This window comes from Hyla sarda, unplaced genomic scaffold, assembly GCF_029499605.1.
Source record: "Hyla sarda isolate aHylSar1 unplaced genomic scaffold, aHylSar1.hap1 scaffold_1051, whole genome shotgun sequence".
Lineage (NCBI taxonomy): Eukaryota > Metazoa > Chordata > Amphibia > Anura > Hylidae > Hyla > Hyla sarda.
The window spans coordinates 73,275-96,824 of record NW_026607670.1 but is presented as its reverse complement, the minus strand read 5'-3'; the positions used below and the strand labels follow the sequence as shown (position 1 = coordinate 96,824).

The window sequence follows — 23,550 nt, the reverse complement described above, 5'->3', positions numbered from 1 at the left end:
TTCCTCTTCTCATCCAATCACCGCAGGCTGCTCTGTAACCCCTTCCTCTCTGGTCTCTTCATCCAATCACTGCAGGCTGCTCTGTAACCCCTTCCTCTCTGGTCTCCTCATCCAATCACTGCAGGCTGCTCTGTAACCCCTTCCTCTCTGGTCTCCTCATCCAATCACTGCAGGCTGCTCTGTAACCCCTTCCTCTTCTCATCCAATCACCGCAGGCTGCTCTGTAACCCCTTCCTCTCTGGTCTCTTCATCCAATCACCGCAGGCTGCTCTGTAACCCCTTCCTCTCTGGTCTCCTCATCCAATCACTGCAGGCTGCTCTGTAACCCCTTCCTCTCTGGCCTCTTCATCCAATCACTGCAGGCTGCTCTGTAACCCCTTCCTCTCTGTTATCATGCTGCGGTCTGATAGGACAGGAGTGAGCGCAGAGGAAAGCTGGTCCCGCCCTCACTCCAGCTAGTATGGGGACCCCTGAGTTGTATTTGTTTTTCATAAGGTATGATTTATAAATTAAAGCTATACATTAGAAAGACAATTGTTTTGCCCATTAAATTGAGATCACGTGTTCCCTGTGTAGAGAGGAACTATAGCGGTCACGTGATCTCCTCGGCTTCCGTAGAGTCACGAGCATGCGCAGTAAACACCGTTGTGTCTCCCTGGCTCGCTGAGTGCGCCTGCGCCGGTGTGTGTCGTCACGTCCGCTCCGGTGTTCTCTCCTCACGGCTCCGCCATGTTCCCGGGATGGCCTCCCCGTTACAGCGGCCCGGCTGCCCCCGCTGCCCCCACAGCACCTCCCCCGGCCCCGGCCTTCCAGAGCCTCCGGGACCAGCACCTGGCCCAGCTCGAGCAGCTCCAGCGGATGCACCAGCGCCAGCTCGAGTCCGTCCTTCCCGCCGGACCTCCGGTAGCCTCCGCTCCTCCCCCGCCGAGGCCCTACTACGCCCCCCCGCGGCCGCCCGCCGCCTACTCCTTCCCGCCCCCACCCTACGGACACTCGGTGCCCCCGCCCGACTACCAGCAGCCTCCTCCCCCACCGGAGCCCGAGCAGCCCCCGCCGCCCCCCGCACCGGACCAACAGCCGCCGCCGCCCTCCGAAGACGGAACAGAACGGACGAGCAGCGACCTGGAGGTACCGGGGGTCACGTGTCTTCTGTGTATAAACCGGAAAGGGGGGAGATATAGATAGCGGAGGGTATATACAGTATATAGGAGGCTCTATATACCCTGAGGGGAGGGGACGGGGGTATATACAGTATATAGGAGGCTCTATATACCCTGAGGGGAGGGGACGGGGGTATATACAGTATATAGGAGGCTTTATATACCCTGAGGGGAGGGGACGGGGGTATATACAGTATATAGGAGGCTCTATTTACCCTGAGGGGAGGAGACGGGGGTATATACAGTATATAGGAGGCTTTATATACCCTGAGGGGAGGGGACGGGGGTATATACAGTATATAGAAGGCTCTATATACCCTGAGGGGAGGGGACGGGGGTATATACAGTATATAGGAGGCTCTATATACCCTGAGGGAAGGGGACGGGGGTATATACAGTATATAGGAGGCTCTATATACCCTGAGGGGAGGGGACGGGGGTATATACAGTATATAGGAGGCTCTATATACCCTGAGGGGAGGGGACGGGGGTATATACAGTATATAGGAGGCTCTATATACCCTGAGGGAAGGGGATGGGGGTATATACAGTATATAGGAGGCTCTATATACCCTGAGGGGAGGGGACGGGGGTATATACAGTATATAGGAGGCTCTATATACCCTGAGGGGAGGGGACGAGGGTATATACAGTATATAGGAGGCTCTATATACCCTGAGGGGAGGGGACGGGGGTATATACAGTATATAGGAGTCTCTATATACCCTGAGGGGAGGGGACGGTGGTATATACAGTGTATAGGAGGCTCTATATACCCTGAGGGAAGGGGACGGGGGTATATACAGTATATAGGAGGCTCTATATACCCTGAGGGGAGGGGACGGGGGTATATACAGTATATAGAAGGCTCTATATACCCTGAGGGAAGGGGACGGGGGTATATACAGTATATAGGAGGCTCTATATACCCTGAGGGAAGGGGACGGGGGTATATGCAGTATATAGGAGGCTCTATATACCCTGAGGGGAGGGGGGGGGGGGTATATACAGTATATAGGAGGCTCTATATACCCTGAGGGGAGGGGGGGGTATATACAGTATATAGGAGGCTCTATATACCCTGAGGGGAGGGGATGGGGGTATATACAGTATATAGGAGGCTCTATATACCCTGAGGGGAGGGGACGGGGGTATATACAGTATATAGGAGGCTTTATATACCCTGAGGGGAGGGGACGGGGGTATATACAGTATATAGGAGGCTCTATATACCCTGAGGGGAGGGGACGGGGGTATATACAGGAGGCTCTATATACCCTGAGGGGAGGGGACGGGGGTATATACAGTATATGAGGCTCTATATACCCTGAGGGGAGGGGACGGGGGTATATACAGTATATAGGAGGCTCTATATACCCTGAGGGGAGGGGACGGGGGTATATACAGTATATAGGAGGCTCTATATACCCTGAGGGGAGGGGACGGGGGTATATAGAGTATATAGGAGGCTCTATATACCCTGAGGGGAGGGGACGGGGGTATATACAGTATATAGGAGGCTCTATATACCCTGAGGGGAGGGGACGGGGGTATATACAGTATATAGGAGGCTCTATATACCCTGAGGGGAGGGGATGGGGGTATATACAGTATATAGGAGGCTTTATATACCCTGAGGGGAGGGGATGGGGGTATATACAGTATATAGGAGGCTCTATATACCCTGAGGGGAGGGGACGGGGGTATATACAGTATATAGGAGGCTCTATATACCCTGAGGGGAGGGGATGGGGGTATATACAGTATATAGGAGGCTCTATATACCCTGAGGGGACGGGGATATATACAGTATATAGGAGGCTCTATATACCCTGAGGGGAGGGGACGGGGGTATATACAGTATATAGGAGGCTCTATATACCCTGAGGGGAGGGGATGGGGGTATATACAGTATATAGGAGGCTTTATATACCCTGAGGGGAGGGGACGGGGCTATATACAGTATATAGGAGGCTCTATATACCCTGAGGGGAGGGGATGGGGCTATATACAGTATATAGGAGGCTCTATATACCCTGAGGGGAGGGGACGGGGGTGTATATAGGAGGCTCTATATACCCTGAGGGGAGGGGACGGGGGTATATACAGTATATAGGAGGCTCTATATATCCTGAGGGGAGGGGACGGGGGTATATACAGTATATAGGAGGCTCTATATACCCTGAGGGGAGGGGACGGGGGTATATACAGTATATAGGAGGCTCTATATACCCTGAGGGGAGGGGACGGGGGTATATACAGTATATAGGAGGCTCTATATACCCTGAGGGGAGGGGACGGGGGTATATACAGTATATAGGAGGCTCTATATACCCTGAGGGGAGGGGATGGGGGTATATACAGTATATAGGAGGCTCTATATACCCTGAGGGGAGGGGACGGGGGTATATACAGTATATAGGAGGCTCTATATACCCTGTGAGGGGGGGATATATACAATATATAGGAGACTCTATATACCCTGTGAGGGGGGATATATACAATATATAGGAGGCTCTATATACCCTGTGAGGGGGGATATATACAATATATAGGAGGCTCTATATACCCTGTGAGGGGGATATATACAATATATAGGAGACTCTATATACCCTGTGAGGGGGGATATATACAATATATAGGAGACTCTATATACCCTGTGAGGGGGAAATATACAATATATAGGAGACTCTATATACCCTGTGAGGGGGAAATATACAATATATAGGAGACTCTATATACCCTGTGAGGGGGGATATATACAATATATAGGAGACTCTATATACCCTGTGAGGGGGGGATATATACAAAATATAGGAGACTCTATATACCCTGTGAGGGGGGATATATACAATATATAGGAGACTCTATATACCCTGTGAGGGGGAATATATACAATATATAGGAGACTCTATATACCCTGTGAGGGGGGATATATACAATATATAGGAGACTCTATATACCCTGTGAGGGGGGATATATACAATATATAGGAGACTCTATATACCCTGTGAGGGGGGATATATACAATATATAGGAGACTCTATATACCCTGTGAGGGGGGATATATACAATATATAGGAGACTCTATATACCCTGTGAGGGGGGGATATATACAATATATAGGAGACTCTATATACCCTGTGAGGGGGGATATATACAATATATAGGAGACTCTATATACCCTGTGAGGGGGGGATATATACAATATATAGGAGACTATATACCCTGTGAGGGGGGATATATACACAATATATAGGAGACTCTATATACCCTGTGAGGGGGGGATATATATACAATATATAGGAGACTATATACCCTGTGAGGGGGGATATATACAATATATAGGAGACTCTATATACCCTGTGAGGGGGGATATATACAATATATAGGAGACACTATATACCCTGTGAGGGGGGTGGATATATACAATATATAGGAGACTCTATATACCCTGTGAGGGGGGATATATACACAATATATAGGAGACTCTATATACCCTGTGAGGGGGGGGATATATACAATATATAGGAGACTCTATATACCCTGTGAGGGGGGGGATATATACAATATATAGGAGACTCTATATACCCTGTGAGGGGGGTGGATATATACAATATATAGGAGACTCTATATACCCTGTGAGGGGGGATATATATACAATATATAGGAGACTCTATATACCCTGTGAGGGGGGGGGATATATACAATATATAGGAGACACTATATACCCTGTGAGGGGGGGTGGATATATACAATATATAGGAGACTCTATATACCCTGTGAGGGGGGATATATATACAATATATAGGAGACTCTATATACCCTGTGAGGGGGGGGATATATACAATATATAGGAGACTCTATATACCCTGTGAGGGGGGGATATATACAATATATAGGAGACTCTATATACCCTGTGAGGGGGGGGATATATACAATATATAGGAGACTCTATACCCTGTGAGGGGGGGTATATACAATATATAGGAGACTCTATATACCCTGTGAGGGGGATATATACAATATATAGGAGACTCTATATACCCTGTGAGGGGGGGATATATACAACATATAGGAGACTCTATATACCCTGTGAGGGGGGATATATACAACATATAGGAGACTCTATATACCCTGTGAGGGGGGGATATATACAATATATAGCAGACTCTATATACCCTGTGAGGGGGGGGATAGATACAACATATAGGAGACTCTATATACCTTGTGAGGGGGGATATATACAATATATAGGAGACTATATACCCTGTGAGGGGGGGATATATACAATATATAGCAGACTCTATATACCCTGTGAGGGGGGATATATACAATATATAGGAGACTCTATATACCCTGTGAGGGGGGATAGATACAATATATAGCAGACTCTATATACCCTGTGAGGGGGGATATATACAATATATAGGAGACTCTATATACCCTGTGAGGGGGATATATACAATATATAGGAGACTCTATATACCCTGTGAGGGGGGGATATATACAATATATAGGAGACTCTATATACCCTGTGAGGGGGGATATATACAATATATAGGAGACTCTATATACCCTGTGAGGGGGGGGGAGATATGTACAATATATAGGAGACTCTATATACCCTGTGAGGGGGATATATACAATATATAGGAGACTCTATATACCCTGTGAGGGGGGGTATATATACAATATATAGGAGACTCTATATAACCTGTGAGGGGGATATATACAATATATAGGAGACTATATACCCTGTGAGGGGGGATATATACAATATATAGGAAACTCTATATACCCTGTGAGGGGGATATATACAATATGTAGGAGACTCTATATACCCTGTGAGGGGGATATATACAATATATAGGAGACTATATACCCTGTGAGGGGGGGGGGGGATATGTACAATATATAGGAGACTCTATATACCCTGTGAGGGGGGGGGATATGTACAATATATAGCAGACTCTATATACCCTGTGAGGGGATATATACAATATATAGGAGACTCTATATACCCTGTGAGGGGGATATATACAATATATAGGAGACTCTATATACCCTGTGAGGGGGATATATACAATATATAGGAGACTCTATATACCCTGTGAGGGGGGATATATACAATATATAGGAGACTCTATATACCCTGTGAGGGGGGATATATACAATATATAGGAGACTCTATATACCCTGTGAGGGGGGGATATATACAATATATAGGAGACTATATACCCTGTGAGGGGGGATATATACGAGACTCTATATACCCTGTGAGGGGGATATATACAATATATAGGAGACTCTATATACCCTGTGAGGGGGGATATATACAATATATAGGAGACTCTATATACCCTGTGAGGGGGATATATACAATATATAGGAGACTCTATATACCGTGAGGGGGGGATATATACAACATATAGGAGACTCTATATACCCTGTGAGGGGGGATATATACAACATATAGGAGACTCTATATACCCTGTGAGGGGGGGATATATACAATATATAGCAGACTCTATATACCCTGTGAGGGGGGGATATATACAACATATAGGAGACTCTATATACCTTGTGAGGGGGGATATATACAATATATAGGAGACTATATACCCTGTGAGGGGAATATATACAATATATAGGAGACTCTATATACCCTGTGAGGGGGGATAGATACAATATATAGCAGACTCTATATACCCTGTGAGGGGGGATATATACAATATATAGGAGACTCTATATACCCTGTGAGGGGGGGGGATATGTACAATATATAGGAGACTATATACCCTGTGAGGGGGGGGGGGAGATATGTACAATATATAGGAGACTCTATATACCCTGTGAGGGGGATATATACAATATATAGGAGACTCTATATAACCTGTGAGGGGGGGGGTATATACAATATATAGGATACTCTATATACCCTGTGAGGGGGGGGGATATGTACAATATATAGGAGACTCTATATACCCTGTGAGGGGGGATATATATACAATATATAGGAGACTCTATATACCCTGTGAGGGGGGATATATATACAATATATAGGAGACTCTATATACCCTGTGAGGGGGATATATACAATAAATAGGAGACTCTATATACCCTGTGAGGGGGGGATATATACAATATATAGGAGACTCTATATACCCTGTGAGGGGGATATATACAATATATAGGAGACTCTATATACCCTGTGAGGGGGGGATATATACAATATATAGGAGACTCTATATACCCTGTGAGGGGGGGATATATACAATATATAGGAGACTCTATATACCCTGTGAGGGGGGGTATATACAATATATAGGAGACTCTATATACCCTGTGAGGGGGGGTATATATACAATATATAGGAGACTCTATATACCCTGTGAGGGGGAATATATACAATATATAGGAGACTCTATATACCCTGTGAGGGGGGATATATACAATATATATGAGACTCTATATACCCTGTGAGGGGGGATATATACAATATATAGGAGACTCTATATACCCTGTGAGGGGGGATATATACAATATATAGGAGACTCTATATACCCTGTGACGGGGGATATATACAATATATAGGAGACTCTATATACCCTGTGAGGGGGGATATATACAATATATAGGAGACTCTATATACCCTGTGAGGGGGGATATATACACAATATATAGGAGACTCTATATACCCTGTGAGGGGGGATATATATATACAATATATAGGAGACTCTATATACCCTGTGAGGGGGGATATATACAATATATAGGAGACTCTATATACCCTGTGAGGGGGGATATATACAATATATAGGAGACTCTATATACCCTGTGAGGGGGGATATATACAATATATAGGAGACTCTATATACCCTGTGAGGGGGATATATACACAATATATAGGAGACTCTATATACCCTGTGATGGGGGATATATATACAATATATAGCAGACTCTATATACCCTGTTAGGAGGATATATACAATATATAGCAGACTCTATATACCATGTGAGGGGGATATATACAACATAAAGGAGACTCTATATACCCTGTGAGGGGGGATATATACAACATATAGGAGACTCTATATACCCTGTGAGGGGGGATATATACAATATATAGGAGACTCTATTTACCCTGTGAGGGGGATATATACATTATTTTATATAGGAGACTCTACCCTGTGAGGGATATATATATATTATACAGGATAGCCCCTCACATCAGTGATAATATATAGTACAGGGGATAGTATACAGGATAGCCCCTCACATCAGTGATAATATATAGTACAGGGGATAGTATACAGGATAGCCCCTCACATCAGTGATAATATATAGTACAGAGGATAGTATACAGGATAGTCCCTCACATCAGTGATAATATATAGTACAGGGGATAGTATACAGGATAGCCCCTCACATCAGTGATAATATATAGTACAGGGGATAGTATACAGGATAGCCCCTCACATCAGTGATAATATATAGTACAGGGGATAGTATACAGGATAGCCCCTCACATCAGTGATAATAAATAGTACAGGGGATAGTATACAGGATAGCCCCTCACATCAGTGATAATATATAGTACAGGGGATAGTATACAGGATAGCCCCTCACATCAGTGATAATAAATAGTACAGGGGATAGTATACAGGATAGCCCCTCACATCAGTGATAATATATAGTACAGAGGATAGTATACAGGATAGCCCCTCACATCAGTGATAATATATAGTACAGAGGATAGTATACAGGATAGCCCCTCACATCAGTGATAATATATAGTACAGAGGATAGTATACAGGATAGTCCCTCACATCAGTGATAATATATAGTACAGGGGATAGTATACAGGATAGTCCCTCACATCAGTGATAATATATAGTACAGGGGATAGTATACAGGATAGTCCCTCACATCAGTGATAATATATAGTACAGGGGATAGTATACAGGATAGCCCCTCACATCAGTGATAATATATAGTATACAGGATAGCCCCTCACATCAGTGATAATATATAGTACAGGGGATAGTATACAGGATAGCCCCTCACATCAGTGATAATATATAGTACAGGGGATAGTATACAGGATAGCCCCTCACATCAGTGATAATAAATAGTACAGGGGATAGTATACAGGATAGCCCCTCACATCAGTGATAATATATAGTACAGGGGATAGTATACAGGATAGCCCCTCACATCAGTGATAATATATGATACAGGGGATAGTATACAGGATAGCCCCTCACATCAGTGATAATATATAGTACAGGGGATAGTATACAGGATAGCCCCTCACATCGGTGATAATATATAGTACAGGGGATAGTATACAGGATAGCCCCTCACATCGGTGATAATATATAGTACAGGGGATAGTATACAGGATAGCCCCTCACATCAGTGATAATAAATAGTACAGGGGATAGTATACAGGATAGCCCCTCACATCAGTGATAATATATAGTACAGGGGATAGTATACAGGATAGCCCCTCACATCAGTGATAATATATAGTATACAGGATAGCCCCTCACATCAGTGATAATATATAGTACAGAGGATAGTCTACAGGATAGCCCCTCACATCAGTGATAATATATAGTACAGGGGATAGTATACAGGATAGCCCCTCACATCAGTGATAATATATAGTACAGGGGATAGTATACAGGATAGCCCCTCACATCAGTGATAATAAATAGTACAGGGGATAGTATACAGGATAGCCCCTCACATCAGTGATAATAAATAGTACAGGGGATAGTATACAGGATAGCCCCTCACATCAGTGATAATATATAGTACAGAGGATAGTATACAGGATAGCCCCTCACATCAGTGATAATAAATAGTACAGGGGATAGTATACAGGATAGCCCCTCACATCAGTGATAATATATAGTACAGGGGATAGTATACAGGATAGCCCCTCACATCAGTGATAATATATAGTACAGGGGATAGTATACAGGATAGCCCCTCACATCAGTGATAATAAATAGTACAGGGGATAGTATACAGGATAGCCCCTCACATCAGTGATAATAAATAGTACAGGGGATAGTATACAGGATAGCCCCTCACATCAGTGATAATATATAGTACAGGGGATAGTATACAGGATAGCCCCTCACATCAGTGATAATATATAGTACAGGGGATAGTATACAGGATAGCCCCTCACATCAGTGATGTTGTTATATTGGAAGGGGGTTTATACAGGGGAGGACTGTGTTTTGGGGGTGTATACCCTGTGGAGACGTGAGAGGGGGTGAATGTTCCCCGGGGAGGCTATAATCGCCATTCATTCAGCTTTTCCTGTTGCAGGAACAGCAGCAGTATTATTATAAGCAGCATCTGCTCAGTCTCCAGCAGAAATCCAAGAAACGTGTGACGGAGGCGAGCGATCCCGATCCTGTGCACAGTGTCCCCCAAACGTCTGTGGGACATGCTCCGCCCCTGCCTAGCCAGGAGCCTCCCCCAGTGGATAAGGTCCCGCCCCCCGGACAGGACACCACGGTAATTCCGCCCCTATATATGTGTGTAGTGCCAGGCAGCCCCCTTGGTCCGGTGGTGGGGTCTGCAGGGATCTCAGGTCCTCTCATCTGCTCCACTTGTATTAACGTTGCGCTCATTGTCTCTTCAGCCGGGCCTGACCCTGACAGAGGATCCGGAGCAGGCGCAACGGCTGAAGACCCTGCAGGAGGCGGCCGCACACTGGCAGCAACACGAGCAGCATCGCCTCGGATTCCAGTACCAGGGGATCATCCAGAAACACAGCGCGCTGCAGCAGCTGCTTCAACGATACCAGCAGCTTGTAGTGGAGCCCCCCCACCTCGCTGTAAGTATGTCCTATAATACTAGTGGAGCCCCCCCCCCCCCACCTCGCTGTAAGTATGTCCTATAATACTAGTGGAGCCCCCCCCCCCCCCACCTCGCTGTAAGTATGTCCTATAATACTAGTGGAGCCCCCCCCCCCCCACCTCGCTGTAAGTATGTCCTATAATACTAGTGGAGCCCCCCCCCCCCACCTCGCTGTAAGTATGTCCTATAATGCTAGTGGAGCCCCCACCTCGCTGTAAGTATGTCCTATAATACTAGTGGAGCCCCCCCCCCCACCTCGCTGTAAGTATGTCCTATAATGCTAGTGGAGCCCCCCCCCCCCCCCCCCACCTCGCTGTAAGTATGTCCTATAATACTAGTGGAGCCCCCCCCCACCTCGCTGTAAGTATGTCCTATAATGCTAGTGGAGCCCCCACCTCGCTGTAAGTATGTCCTATAATACTAGTGGAGCCCCCCCCCCCCCCCCCACCTCGCTGTAAGTATGTCCTATAATACTAGTGGAGCCCCCCCCCCCCACCTCGCTGTAAGTATGTCCTATAATACTAGTGGAGCCCCCCCCCCCCCACCTCGCTGTAAGTATGTCCTATAATGCTAGTGGAGCCCCCACCTCGCTGTAAGTATGTCCTATAATACTAGTGGAGCCCCCCCCCCCCACCTCGCTGTAAGTATGTCCTATAATGCTAGTGGAGCCCCCACCTCGCTGTAAGTATGTCCTATAATACTAGTGGAGCCCCCCCCCCACCTCGCTGTAAGTATGTCCTATAATACTAGTGGAGCCCCCCCCCCCACCTCGCTGTAAGTATGTCCTATAATGCTAGTGGAGCCCCCACCTCGCTGTAAGTATGTCCTATAATACTAGTGGAGCCCCCCCCCCCCCCCCACCTCGCTGTAAGTATGTCCTATAATGCTAGTGGAGCCCCCACCTCGCTGTAAGTATGTCCTATAATACTAGTGGAGCCCCCCCCCCACCTCGCTGTAAGTATGTCCTATAATACTAGTGGAGCCCCCACCTCGCTGTAAGTATGTCCTATAATACTAGTGGAGCCCCCCCCCACCTCGCTGTAAGTATGTCCTATAATACTAGTGGAGCCCCCCCCCCTACCTCGCTGTAAGTATGTCCTATAATACTAGTGGAGCCCCCCCCCCACCTCGCTGTAAGTATGTCCTATAATACTAGTGGAGCCCCCCCCCCACCTCGCTGTAAGTATGTCCTATAATACTAGTGGAGCCCCCCCCCCCCCCCCCCCACCTCGCTGTAAGTATGTCCTATAATACTAGTGGAGCCCCCCCCCCACCTCGCTGTAAGTATGTCCTATAATGCTAGTGGAGCCCCCACCTCGCTGTAAGTATGTCCTATAATACTAGTGGAGCCCCCCCCCCCCCACCTCGCTGTAAGTATGTCCTATAATACTAGTGGAGCCCCCCCACCCCCACCTCGCTGTAAGTATGTCCTATATAATACTTCTGATGTCCCGGCTGTCTCTGCGGTGTCCTCATATAATTGAGGTCTTTGGTTCTGATGTCCCAGCTGTCTCTGCAGTGTCGGATTGTTATGTCCTTGCTGTCTCTGCAGTGGCCTCATATAATTGAGGTCTTTGGTTCTGATGTCCTGGCTGTCTCTGCGGTGTCGGATTGTTATGTCCTTGCTGTCTCTGCAGTGGCCTCATATAATTGAGGTCTTTGGTTCTGATGTCCCAGCTGTCTCTGCAGTGTCCTCATATAATTGAGGTCTTTGGTTCTGATGTCCTGGCTGTCTCTGCGGTGTCGGATTGTTATGTCCTTGCTGTCTCTGCAGTGGCCTCATATAATTGAGGTCTTTGGTTCTGATGTCCTGGCTTTCTCTGCGGTGCCCTCCTATAAGTCTCCTCTTGTCTGTTGCAGGCCCTGTCGGTGGAGGTCCAGCTCCAGCACTACGAGGTGCAGCAGAAGCAGCTTGTGCCCCTTCTCCAGGAATGGGAGAATCAGTTTAAGAAGTGGCAGGAGTTACTGCAGACATACCCACACAAGGACCAGCTACAGGACTACCACGTGCAGTGGACATCATGGCAGGCACACATGAAGTCCTCAAAAACCCAGTTGAAAGAGAAAGTGGCCTCCTTGAAAAGTCTGAAGCAGCAGTATGGAGGCAACCACTACATTGCGGTGGTCCCTCAGTACCCTCAGTATTCTCCAGTGCTGCCCCCTTCTGTGCCTGCTGTTGCACCCCTGGGAATAACTGTACCTCCTCCTTATCCTGCCCCCGGACCCCCAATGTATAGCACTGTTCCCCCTCCTCCCTTACCTACTGCACCAGCAACATCTTATCCTGAGGCGGCTCCCCCTCTGCCCCCGGCCTCTGCCCCTCCGCTGCCACCTGTCACCAGTGCCCCACCTCCTCCCCCTCCAGCTAGTGCAGATTCTGTGGAAGCAGTGCCACCACCTTTACCACCCAGCAGTGAGAGCAGCTACGAAGCAGCTGCTGCAGCTCTTCCTTCATCACACACTATTCCTCCCGCTGAGGTGCCCACTACCTCTCCCCAGATTGTAGCCCCTTCTGGGGCCGTCTCTGCGTCTGCTGTAGCAGTGGATAAAGCTCTGCCACCAGGCCTCACCTATCAGGCCCAGCAAGCTCTTCTAAAGAATGCCAAGGCCACCTCATATACTCCATTATCCCAGAGCGCCCCGCCGCTTCCTACCTGTCTGCCAGAATCCCCAACCACTGATCAGTCATTGGAGAAATGCCCTGAACCCAAGGAGGACTCCAAACTTTCTATTTTGTCTTCTGGTCTGTCCACTGCACAAGAAAAGGAGAATGCTCCTCCTGTCCCACCGATGGGCCATCAACAGAACACGGCAGGGCCCAGGTAATGTGGAGCTGCCTCAGTCTGTTTCCCTTATGTCTTCTCCATACTTGTTTGCTTGTATCAGGACGTGTTGTGAGATGGACATTGTATCATCTAACATTTCCTATTTCTACATTACAGATTTCCTGGCCCAGGCCGTGGGTCCCAAACATTTCACGCTCCCAGAGGACAGTTCGATGGGTCCCAAGGATCACTTGGTTTTCGTGGTCCTCGTCCTTTTTTAGATGGAAAGCACTTTCAGGGCCCTGGCGTGCGTTCAAATGCTTTTATGGGTCAGAACCAGCACTTCACCAAGGAGCAGCATGAATCTGCAGTGAAACTGGGAGAAGGCGACACGTCTACTCACAGCTTAGAGGCTGGCCTCCAAACGCAGACTCCAGACAAGCAACAGTGGGAGCGAGGGGGAGAGAATAAGTGGGAGAAAGGAGAACTTCCTGGAAAAAAGTGGGATCAGCAACATGTGCCTGCAAACAGATGGGACCAGGTGGAAGAAACTTCACATCACATGTGGGACAGACCCAGTGGGCCCCCAGAACGTAGTTGGGACAATGCTGGTAGAAACAAATGGGATGCTAAAGGCAGTCGATTTTCTAATAGGTCAGGACGATTTGATGGACCTCCTCAGGAAAATACGGATATTGTGGAATCCCACAAGTGCAATCCTGACAGCCAGACTGACCATCCGGGGTTAGACAGAACTGAGGCTCTACCAGGGGACATGAGAAATAAGCAGGAAGGTTCTCAGTTTAATAGACTAGATAGTCAGAGGGATCCCATGGGTCATACATGGGGAGACAACTGGAGTGACTCCCAGCATGATAGATGGGGTGGCCCTGATAGAGGACCTCAAGATCGGTGGGGCACCACAGAGAAAGCTCCAGAGCACTTTGGGGATGCTGGTGGTCCAGGCCTTGACAGGGTCAGAAATCGTGAGGGTCCCCCGCTTGATAGGTTTAATGTTCATGAAGTTCCATTCCATGCACCAAATCGCTTCAGGTTTGGTGCTCCCGAGATGCCTCCCCGTGGAAGAGCTAGATTTCCAGGTGGACCTCCACGAGGCAGGTTTGCTGGCCCAGAGGGCTATAACCGTGATAGGTTTGACAATCCTGAGGGACTTGCAAGTGACAGGTTTGGTGGTCCAGAGGGAGGAAATCGAGATCAGTTAAGCAATCCAGAAGATCGTCCTCGAGATCTTTTTGAAGGCCCTAATTTTCCACCATCTAGGAACCGCTTTGGTGGCCCTCAACCTCCCCCAGAACGGTTTCGGGGCCCTGACTTAGATCAGTTTGGTCATGATGGAGGTCCCCGTGATGATTGGGGCTTGTCTGAAGAACAGGAAAGGTTTGATAACTCTCAGGACAGTTGGGTTGGTAATAGGGCCCCATTTAATAAGGGTGCTGGTAAACCAGACTGGCATCCAGAGGGGGATATGATGGAGAGGGGACCACCTTTGCCTGTGGAGGCTCCTGTAAACAAAGAGCTGCATGTGGATGAAAGGTGGAAGGGCATGGCAGGGGAGCAGTGGGGGAAGTTCAACTTTGGTCCTGAAGATCCAAAAAGCCGTCACACTTTAACTCATGACAGCCCAGCTCACAAGGAAACCTCGCCTGATGTGACATTGAAAACCAATATGCAGAGTGCTCCCAAGACCTTATCAGGGACCTTCCACAGCCGCTTCCAGACAGGTAATCAGATGTTTAAGGCTCCTAGTGCTGACGTAGGGAAAACTGATGTAGAGATGGAAGACATTAAAACATCACATGAAGGCCACCTTAATAAAGATAGTCAATCCATAGTCTCAGTGGCCCCACCGCAGGTCAGACCGGCTTCACCCACAAGTAAGAGGGCACCTGACACAACAGATTCCAGGCTCCCAAAACCACATTCAGTGCCGTCAGAAGGGAACGACTTAACTGGTGCTGACAAAAAAATGGACTCTCGGGCTGAGGCGGCTGGTCCTGTGAAAAGCTCTTCTCTGCTGAGTGGACCCAAAGAGCCTACTGGAAGTTTAAAAGTGCCACCAGATGATACCAAGCTTCCCGATTCGGAGACTCCAAAACCTAATGTCCCCCAGGTTCCTATGGCTAAGATGACTGTACAGACAACTCCTGTAAAGCCAGAAGAGATCAAAGTGTCTTCCCATGGCTCTTCTGACACTCAGCCACCTCCTACTGCTAAAAATGACCTTTCAACATTCTCTTCTCAGTCTTCTGCAAAGCCAGCTCCTGCCATCAGACCTGGTGCTCCCCATGTTTCCACCCCTGTCATGTTTGGAACTCTTCAAACTGCTCCTCCTGTCAGACCTGTAGCCCCTCATGTTGCTCCTTTCAAGCCTGGACTACTTCAGGGTGGTGTCCCTGTGAGGCCCGGAGCACCTCGGGGGTTTCCACCACTCAGACCTGGTGTTCCACGAGCTTCACCTCATGTCAGACCTGGAGCCCCTCGGCCTCCTTTACCTCCTAGGCCCGGCGCTCCTTGGGCTTCTCCATCCATTAGACAAGGGATTCCTCAGGCAGCTACCCCAGTCAGGCCTGGGCTAGTCAGAGGAGCCCGCCCTGTTAGGCCTGGAGCACCCAGAATGCCTCCCCCCATTAGACCCACTGACTTTCAGACCCCATTTTCTGATGAAGAGTTCAATGAGGAAGTTCCCCCAAATGAAGACAATGTGTATGAGCAGCCTATGGGTGCAGATCCCATGGCACAGCCCTTCTATAAAGGGAATGATTTTGGTAAATCAATGAATGAACCGCAGGTTCTATCAGATCATGACCCTATTGTGGAAAGAAAGCAGATTTCCAGAATACCGTGCCCAGATGGTCATCATGGACCTATGAGGCAGAATTTTCCTGATCAAGATTTTGACAGTGTAGAAAGCCATTCTCACCATGAGACAGCAAGACAAGGAAGTTTTAGAGAATATGAGATGTCGGAAGAACCGGATTATAATGCAGATGATTTCCCTAGTCAAGGTCCAAGGAGAGGGAACTTTGATCCAAGATTTCATCATCCATCCAGGGGTCGGTCAAGGGGGTTTGTTCGTGATAGGCTTCCACCCAGACCGGGAACTAGAGACATAATGGAGGTTCCTAGTGATAGAAGTTTTGAGCCTAGAGATCCATTTTTAGAGGAGAGACCACCATTTAGAGATGGCCCAGAAGATCATCCACCATATGATCGTGAGGCCTTCCGGGGGGAGTCACGTTTCCTTGAGAGGGAAAGGTTTCTAGATCCTTTGTTAGATGATCGCAGAAGAGACCTTCCAGGGGAAGGGCCAAGAAGTGAGAATTGGGAAAGGGATCGATACTGGCGGGACCGTGACCCAGAGTTTGCAAGAGACCCATATTTCAGGGAAGACAGACTCCCTTTGCCCATTCCTCCTATGCCTCGGGATTTAGATGGTAGACATGACCCTTGGCTTCGGGAGAGAAGTATAGAACGAGAAGGCTACTTTGACAGAGCAGAAAGACGTTACATATTTGACGCTGATGTTGGTAGAGATTTTCCTAGAATTCCAGATGATCTTGATCTTCCTCTCAGAGAGAGGGACTGGCTTCCGCCTCGGAGGTCTCTGTCACCACATCGTCCTTTCTCCCCAGTTCATTCTCGTCCTCCGTTGCCACCTCTTCCTCCTCTTGAGGAATACCTGAATGACAGATGGAGGCTGGACAGAGAGCTTGCTGACAGAGATTTTCGTGAACGTGTGGAGCTCAGGATTCGGGAATACCCCGACGTTCCCTTGTGGCATGATAGAAAACGGAACGAATATTTAGAAAACCCAGGACTGGAACCTAGAGATGACCGATGGTTCAAATCTGAAAGAGTAATGGAGGAAGGAAGAAATATGCTTCCACTTCAGCCCTCTGTAGCTCCAGAATTACTTGGCCTTCCCACACAGTCAGCCGTACCGGAGTCTGAACCCGTAAGCCAGGGTGTGGTCGCCCTGAGCCAGAGACAACATGAAATCATCCTGAAGGCCGCCCAGGAGCTCAAAATGCTTCGGTGAGTTAAGTTCGGTCTTGTGTGATCAAAGCCTTGCCTCCCTCTGAGGTCCATGTGTAGTGGAAGGTGCCAGGGAGTGTATGGAGCAGGTGAAAGAGCTTGGCTGTGGGTGACTGCTGTATATTCCTACTGACACTGCTGCCACAGCCGGGATAGGAGATTACTGGGATCCCATTGACCAACAGTGACCACATAATCTAAGGCTATGTTCACACAGCAGAAAATCTCTTTGCGGACATTGCCCCTGTACTGCTTGAGGAATACACTGCCTCATAGACTGCAATGCAGTTCATGCATTGTACGCAGAAAGAAAAGACGTCCATTCTTTCAGTGGACATTGGAATTTGAATTTCTGTGGCAGATGTTTCCTGCCCGGAAATTCTGCTATGTGTACAGCAGAATCCTATTGAAATCAATGGGACTCTGCTTCTGCGGAATATCACACCAAAGTTCTGTCTTGTGAACATATGCTACAGTGTTAGGCCGGATAGCACAATCCGGCACAGTGCGTCCATACAAACTTATCCCGCTATCAGGTTACGAATGCTATTCTATATAGAACAACCTTTAAGGAGTTGCCCCCTGTCGGGAAAACCCTTTATTGGAACCCCCCCCCCCCCTTTTTAAAATATAACCTTTATTGTTTTTTTTTTTTTTTTAAATGATACCCCACATAAACGTTTAAAATTACAGCGGATTTGATATGGTGTGTAAACTATTATCTGTTATACACTTGTGAGGGATGTAAGGGTCCAAATATGCGCTTATGTAATCATGTGCTTGTTGTCCAGCACACGTCAGCTATTGGTAGCCAATCCCTATATTATCATTATCCTCCGCTGATTTAAAAACAGGCAACTACCAGCCTCCCCGACGTAGCCTTGCTACCCTTGACAAAGCTGATCCGTTCAGCGAAACGTCAGGGAGGCTGGAGGATAATGATGATATAGGGATTGGGTACCAATAGCTGACGTGTGCTGGACAACAAGCACATGATTACATAAGCGCATATTTGGACCCTTACATCCCTCACAAGTGTATAACAGATAATAGTTTACACACCATATCAAATCCGCTGTAATTTTAAACGTTTATGTGGGGTATCATTTAAAAAAAAATACCAATAAAGGTTATATTTTAAAAAGGGGGGATTCCAGTAAAGGGTTTTCCCCGACAGGGGGCAACCCCTTAAAGGTTGTTATATATCAATTTGCCCTGAAACCTCCAGGGACATTGTTTTTTAAATCTAATTATACCATGAATGCTATTCTGCACTGCAAAAAGGTACTGAAAGATACACGACACCCCACAAAATAATCCTCACCTCTCAATCAATGGAGAAATGGAAGTAAACCTGTCCGCAAGTGTTCCATAAAGTAAGGATTCGGCTGTGTGGGGCTTATGACCCAGAACCTGACCACTGAGTGTCCCCCCAGACACGGCTCCGCCCCTTTATCAGTTAGACACTCCCCTTCACCCCTGATTGACTGCCCTCTCCCCCTGGAGGCTCTGCCCTGGAGGGATCAGGTTACTAATAAGAGGTCTGTACAGATTTGTAGTCAGGAGCCCAATGCAGCTGTGTCCTTACTATAGACCCTAAACACCTGCTTCTTTTTTTGATAAGTTTAGTTTAGTAAAATGTAATCTAAACGCTGAGGGGCGGAATAGTTACATCATGTATAGTGTAGTCTTTATGAAACCCCCAGAAGTAAGAGAGTCTGCTCCCTGTGGGGTCTTGTCTAGGACCGTCCTGCTCTAACCCCCACACCTCACTAGGGTGAGGACAAGGATGGACCCAGAGACTTCTAGCCTGAGGGTCACATCTGTGCCCACCTGCTTATATAGCCGTGTGTGTGCAAAACCAAAATAAATATAAATATATTAGAGAGAGAGAGAGAGAGAGAGAGATATATAACATAGAGAGAGAGATATCATTAGAGGCAGAATGGTCTTCCTTCCTGACATGTTGGCTGGACGTGGAGTTATGTTGCGGTTCACTCGGGCTCCTCCAGCATTAGAGTTGTTGACTTTTTAGGTTGTGACCACCAAATCCCTGACAAAATCTCTCTAATACACAGGGAGCAGAAGGAACAGCTGGACAATCTAAAGAACTTCTTTAGTGATAACAATCCATCCAATCCCTTGAAGGCTGCAGCAGACCCCCAGTCAGTGGCGTTACAGGTGAGATGATCTAGGACTGTGGGGGTTGTTGTCCCAATGGTGGGGACATTATGCTTTAAGTCTTAAGCTTTTCTTTTAGAGGCCTCCAGACGCATTGGAGAAAGAGAAGGCTGGCTCCATGGGTGGCCGGGGGCCTGCAGAGCACTGGGATGAAGACTCCTTCAGTGGTCTCTGGGATGAAGAACGACAAGCAGCTCATTCAGCTAATCTTCCCATTGGGTCCAAAATGCCAGGAATTCAGCAGACGGTGGACTATGGCCATGGTAGAGGTGAGGTTGCCCCCAAACAGTATGGTCCTGCTGATGCCTGTGGTTGTCATGTTCGTCATTGTCTTTTCTTTGCTGTAGACATCACAGTGGGGAAGGTGGAGCAGACCCCCTATGGGGAGAGAGTGGTGCTGCTACCAGAGTCTACACTGGATAGGGGCATCCCTTCATTTCCTAAAGGTATGAGCCATGCAGTACAGTCTCCTCCAATCTGCTGTCTAAACTTAGCTATGACTCCAGTCTAGGGGAAATGGGGTCAGCAAATGTCCCTGAGCATGAGGATAGACAGGTCTGGTCATCACGTGTGTCCCCCTAGGGAAGATAACCAGGTCTAGTCAGCATGTGTCCTTGGAGAGGAGGATAGCCAAGCCTGGTCAGCACGTGTCCCTGGGGAGGGGGATAGCAGGTCTGCTCAGCGCGTGTCCCTGAAGAGGAGGATAGCCAAGCCTGGTCAGCACGTGTCCCTGGGGAGGGGGATAGCAGGTCTGCTCAGCGCGTGTCCCTGAAGAGGAGGATAGTCAATCCTGGTCAGCACGTGTCCCTGGGGAGGAGGATAACAAAGTCAGGTCATGCTGGATCTCTGGCCCTGGTGGACACTTTTGGCCTGTTTGTTGTCATTGTTACAGGACATTTGTAACAGGCCTGTGATAGTCAATGACTGCAGTTTGCTGTAGTGTCAGATCCCACCATATGTGACCCCGGCTGTCATTTATGTTGAGGAGAATGACAGGGAAGACAAACAATGTTCCAGTAGAAGTGTTAGCAGGAGCCCCTCAGGAGGTCACATGCCAGGGATCCTCGTTCCCTGATTCTCCTCTATGATGATGATCAGAAGTGATGGGTCTGGTGGGGATCTGCATGTTTTAGGCTGTGTCCATGTGGAGCAATGACTCTTCTCATCTTCTATAGATTATTTGATCGATTGCTATGACCGAGACCTCAGGGACCGGGACCCTTACTTTGAAAGGCCGAGCAGTAAGCACCCTGACCGCCGGGTCTATGAGCGAGAAAGGGATCGTGACCGTTCAGATTCTCACAGAGAGCGAGGAGACCACGACAGAGAGCGGTTTGACCGCGATCGTCACTCACGGGACGAAAGGTAATTTGTTACACAGCAGACGCCACTTTCACACGTTTTACATTTGTAGCCAATACAAAAAAAAACTCCATGGTGCAAGACTCCTGTCCAGATGGTAACCTAATAGAAGAATGGCCGCTTGCTGGATAGAGTTGTGTGGTTCCAGGCAGCATATGAAAGACCTCTTCGTCTGGTATATAAAACCTTGGTAAAACTTACAAATAGCTAACCTTCATGTTGGGGGGGGGGGGGGGGGGGGTACTTTTTATATTCCCTCAGAGTTCTGTCTGAATTGGAGGTGTAAGACCGCCAGTAAGGAGGGAGGGAGGAGTACAGGGCAGGCCATACAGGTTCTGGTAGTGGGGGACTCAATTATTAGGGGGACAGACAGGGCGATGTGTCACAAACACCGGGATCGCCAAACAGTGTGTTGTCTTCCTGGCGCTCGAGTTCGGCACATCGCGGATCGGGTTGACAGGTTGCTGGGCGGGGCTGGAGAGGACCCAGCAGTCATGGTACACATTGGCACCAATGACAAAGAGGTAGGTGGAGTGTCCTTAAAAATTATTTACGGGACTTAGTCCGCAAGCTTAAGGCAAGGACCTCCAAGGTAGTCTTTTCTGAAATACTACCAGTACCACGAGCCACACCAGAGAGGCAGCGGGAGATCAGGGAGGTAAACAAGTGGCTCAGAAGCTGGTGTAGGAAGGAAGGGTTTGGGTTCATGGAGAACTGGGCTGACTTCGCTGTCGGTTACCGGCTCTACCGTAGGGACGGGCTGCACCTCAATGGGGAGGGGGCGCTGTGCTTGGGGAGAAGATGGCTAGAAGGGTGGAGGAGTGTTTAAACTAGTGACTGGGGGGGGAGGGAGCCTACAACATAGAGGGGGAAGATGGAGTAGAGGGGGGGGACTTATTAATATACCTGGGGGTGGAGCGGGGGAAGGGTTAGAATAGTAGGGATAGGAGAGGGGAAGGGGTTAGAATAATGAATAGGGATAGAAGGGGGAGGGGTTAGAATAATTGGGATAGGAGTGGGGGGAGGGGTTAGTATAATTGGGATAGAAGCGGGGGAGGGGTTAGAATAATAGGGATAGGAGTAGGGGGAGGGGTTAGAATAGTTAATAGGGATAGGAGTGGGGGGATGGGTTAGGATAATGGGGATAGAAGCGGGGATAGGGGATAGGGTTCATACACATTGAATCCCATGAAGACTAATACCAGACGTCTGACCAATAAACTGATGCCCTGCAGCGGTTATGTCTGAGGAGGATTATGACATCGCGGTATAACAGACCTGGTTGGACGATCGCTGTGACTGGGCGGGAACATACAGGGTTATAGTCAGGAAGGATCGGACAAAACGGAAAGGGGGAGGAGTCCAGTGTGGAGGCCGGGAGGAGGATATACGGGAGGAGACGATAATGTGGAGGCCGCACTGCGGGAGGATATACAGGAGGAGACGATAATGTGGAGGCCGCACTGCGGGAGGATATACAGGAGGAGACGATAATGTGGAGGCCGCACTGCGGGAGGATATACAGGAGGAGACGATAATGTGGAGGCCGCACTGCGGGAGGATATACAGGAGGAGACGATAATGTGGAGGCCGCACTGCGGGAAGATATACAGGAGGAGACGATAATGTGGAGGCCGCACTGCGGGAGGATATACGGGAGGAGACGATAATGTGGAGGCCGCACTGCGGGAGGATATACAGGAGGAGACGATAATGTGGAGGCCGCACTGCGGGAGGATATACAGGAGGAGACGATAATGTGGAGGCCGCACTGCGGGAGGATATACGGGAGGAGACGATAATGTGGAGGCCGCACTGCGGGAGGATATACAGGAGGAGACAATAGAGCCCTATAACACTGCACACACTGATCTCTTATACTGATCATTGTTATCCCATAGGAGACTATAATACTGCACACACTGATCTCTTATACTGATCATTATTATCCCATAGGGGCTAGAACACTGCACACACTGATCTCTTATACTGATCATTATTATCCCATAGGAGACTATAACACTGCACACACTGATCTCTTATACTGATCATTATTATCCCATAGGGGACTATAACACTGCACACACTGATCTCTTATACTGATCATTATTATCCCATAGGAGACTATAACACTGCAC

The 23,550-nt window shown here is 48.0% G+C and overlaps 1 protein-coding gene across 1 annotated transcript; it reads left to right on the top strand.

Moving 5' to 3' along the window:
* The first annotated feature begins 640 nt into the window (after window positions 1–640).
* YLPM1 (YLP motif containing 1) lies at window positions 641–21,419 on the top strand. Its single transcript, XM_056551452.1, has 9 exons — window positions 641–1,128; window positions 10,512–10,703; window positions 10,831–11,025; window positions 12,909–13,870; window positions 13,991–17,869; window positions 19,948–20,050; window positions 20,130–20,319; window positions 20,398–20,496; window positions 21,226–21,419. Exons 1-9 carry the CDS (start codon window positions 730–732, stop codon window positions 21,417–21,419), a joined length of 6,213 nt encoding a protein of 2,070 aa, XP_056407427.1. The 5' UTR covers window positions 641–729.
* The last annotated feature ends 2,131 nt before the right edge of the window (window positions 21,420–23,550 follow it).

Excerpts from the sequence above, each read along its gene's own strand:
- YLPM1 (XM_056551452.1), top strand. The coding sequence starts at position 730 with ATGTTCCCGGGATGGCCTCCCCGTTACAGCGGCCCGGCTGCCCCCGCT. Across the intron at positions 13,871-13,990 it reads CAGAACACGGCAGGGCCCAG|ATTTCCTGGCCCAGGCCGTG; the intron begins GTAATGTGGAGC and ends TCTACATTACAG. Across the intron at positions 20,497-21,225 it reads CATCCCTTCATTTCCTAAAG|ATTATTTGATCGATTGCTAT; the intron begins GTATGAGCCATG and ends CATCTTCTATAG.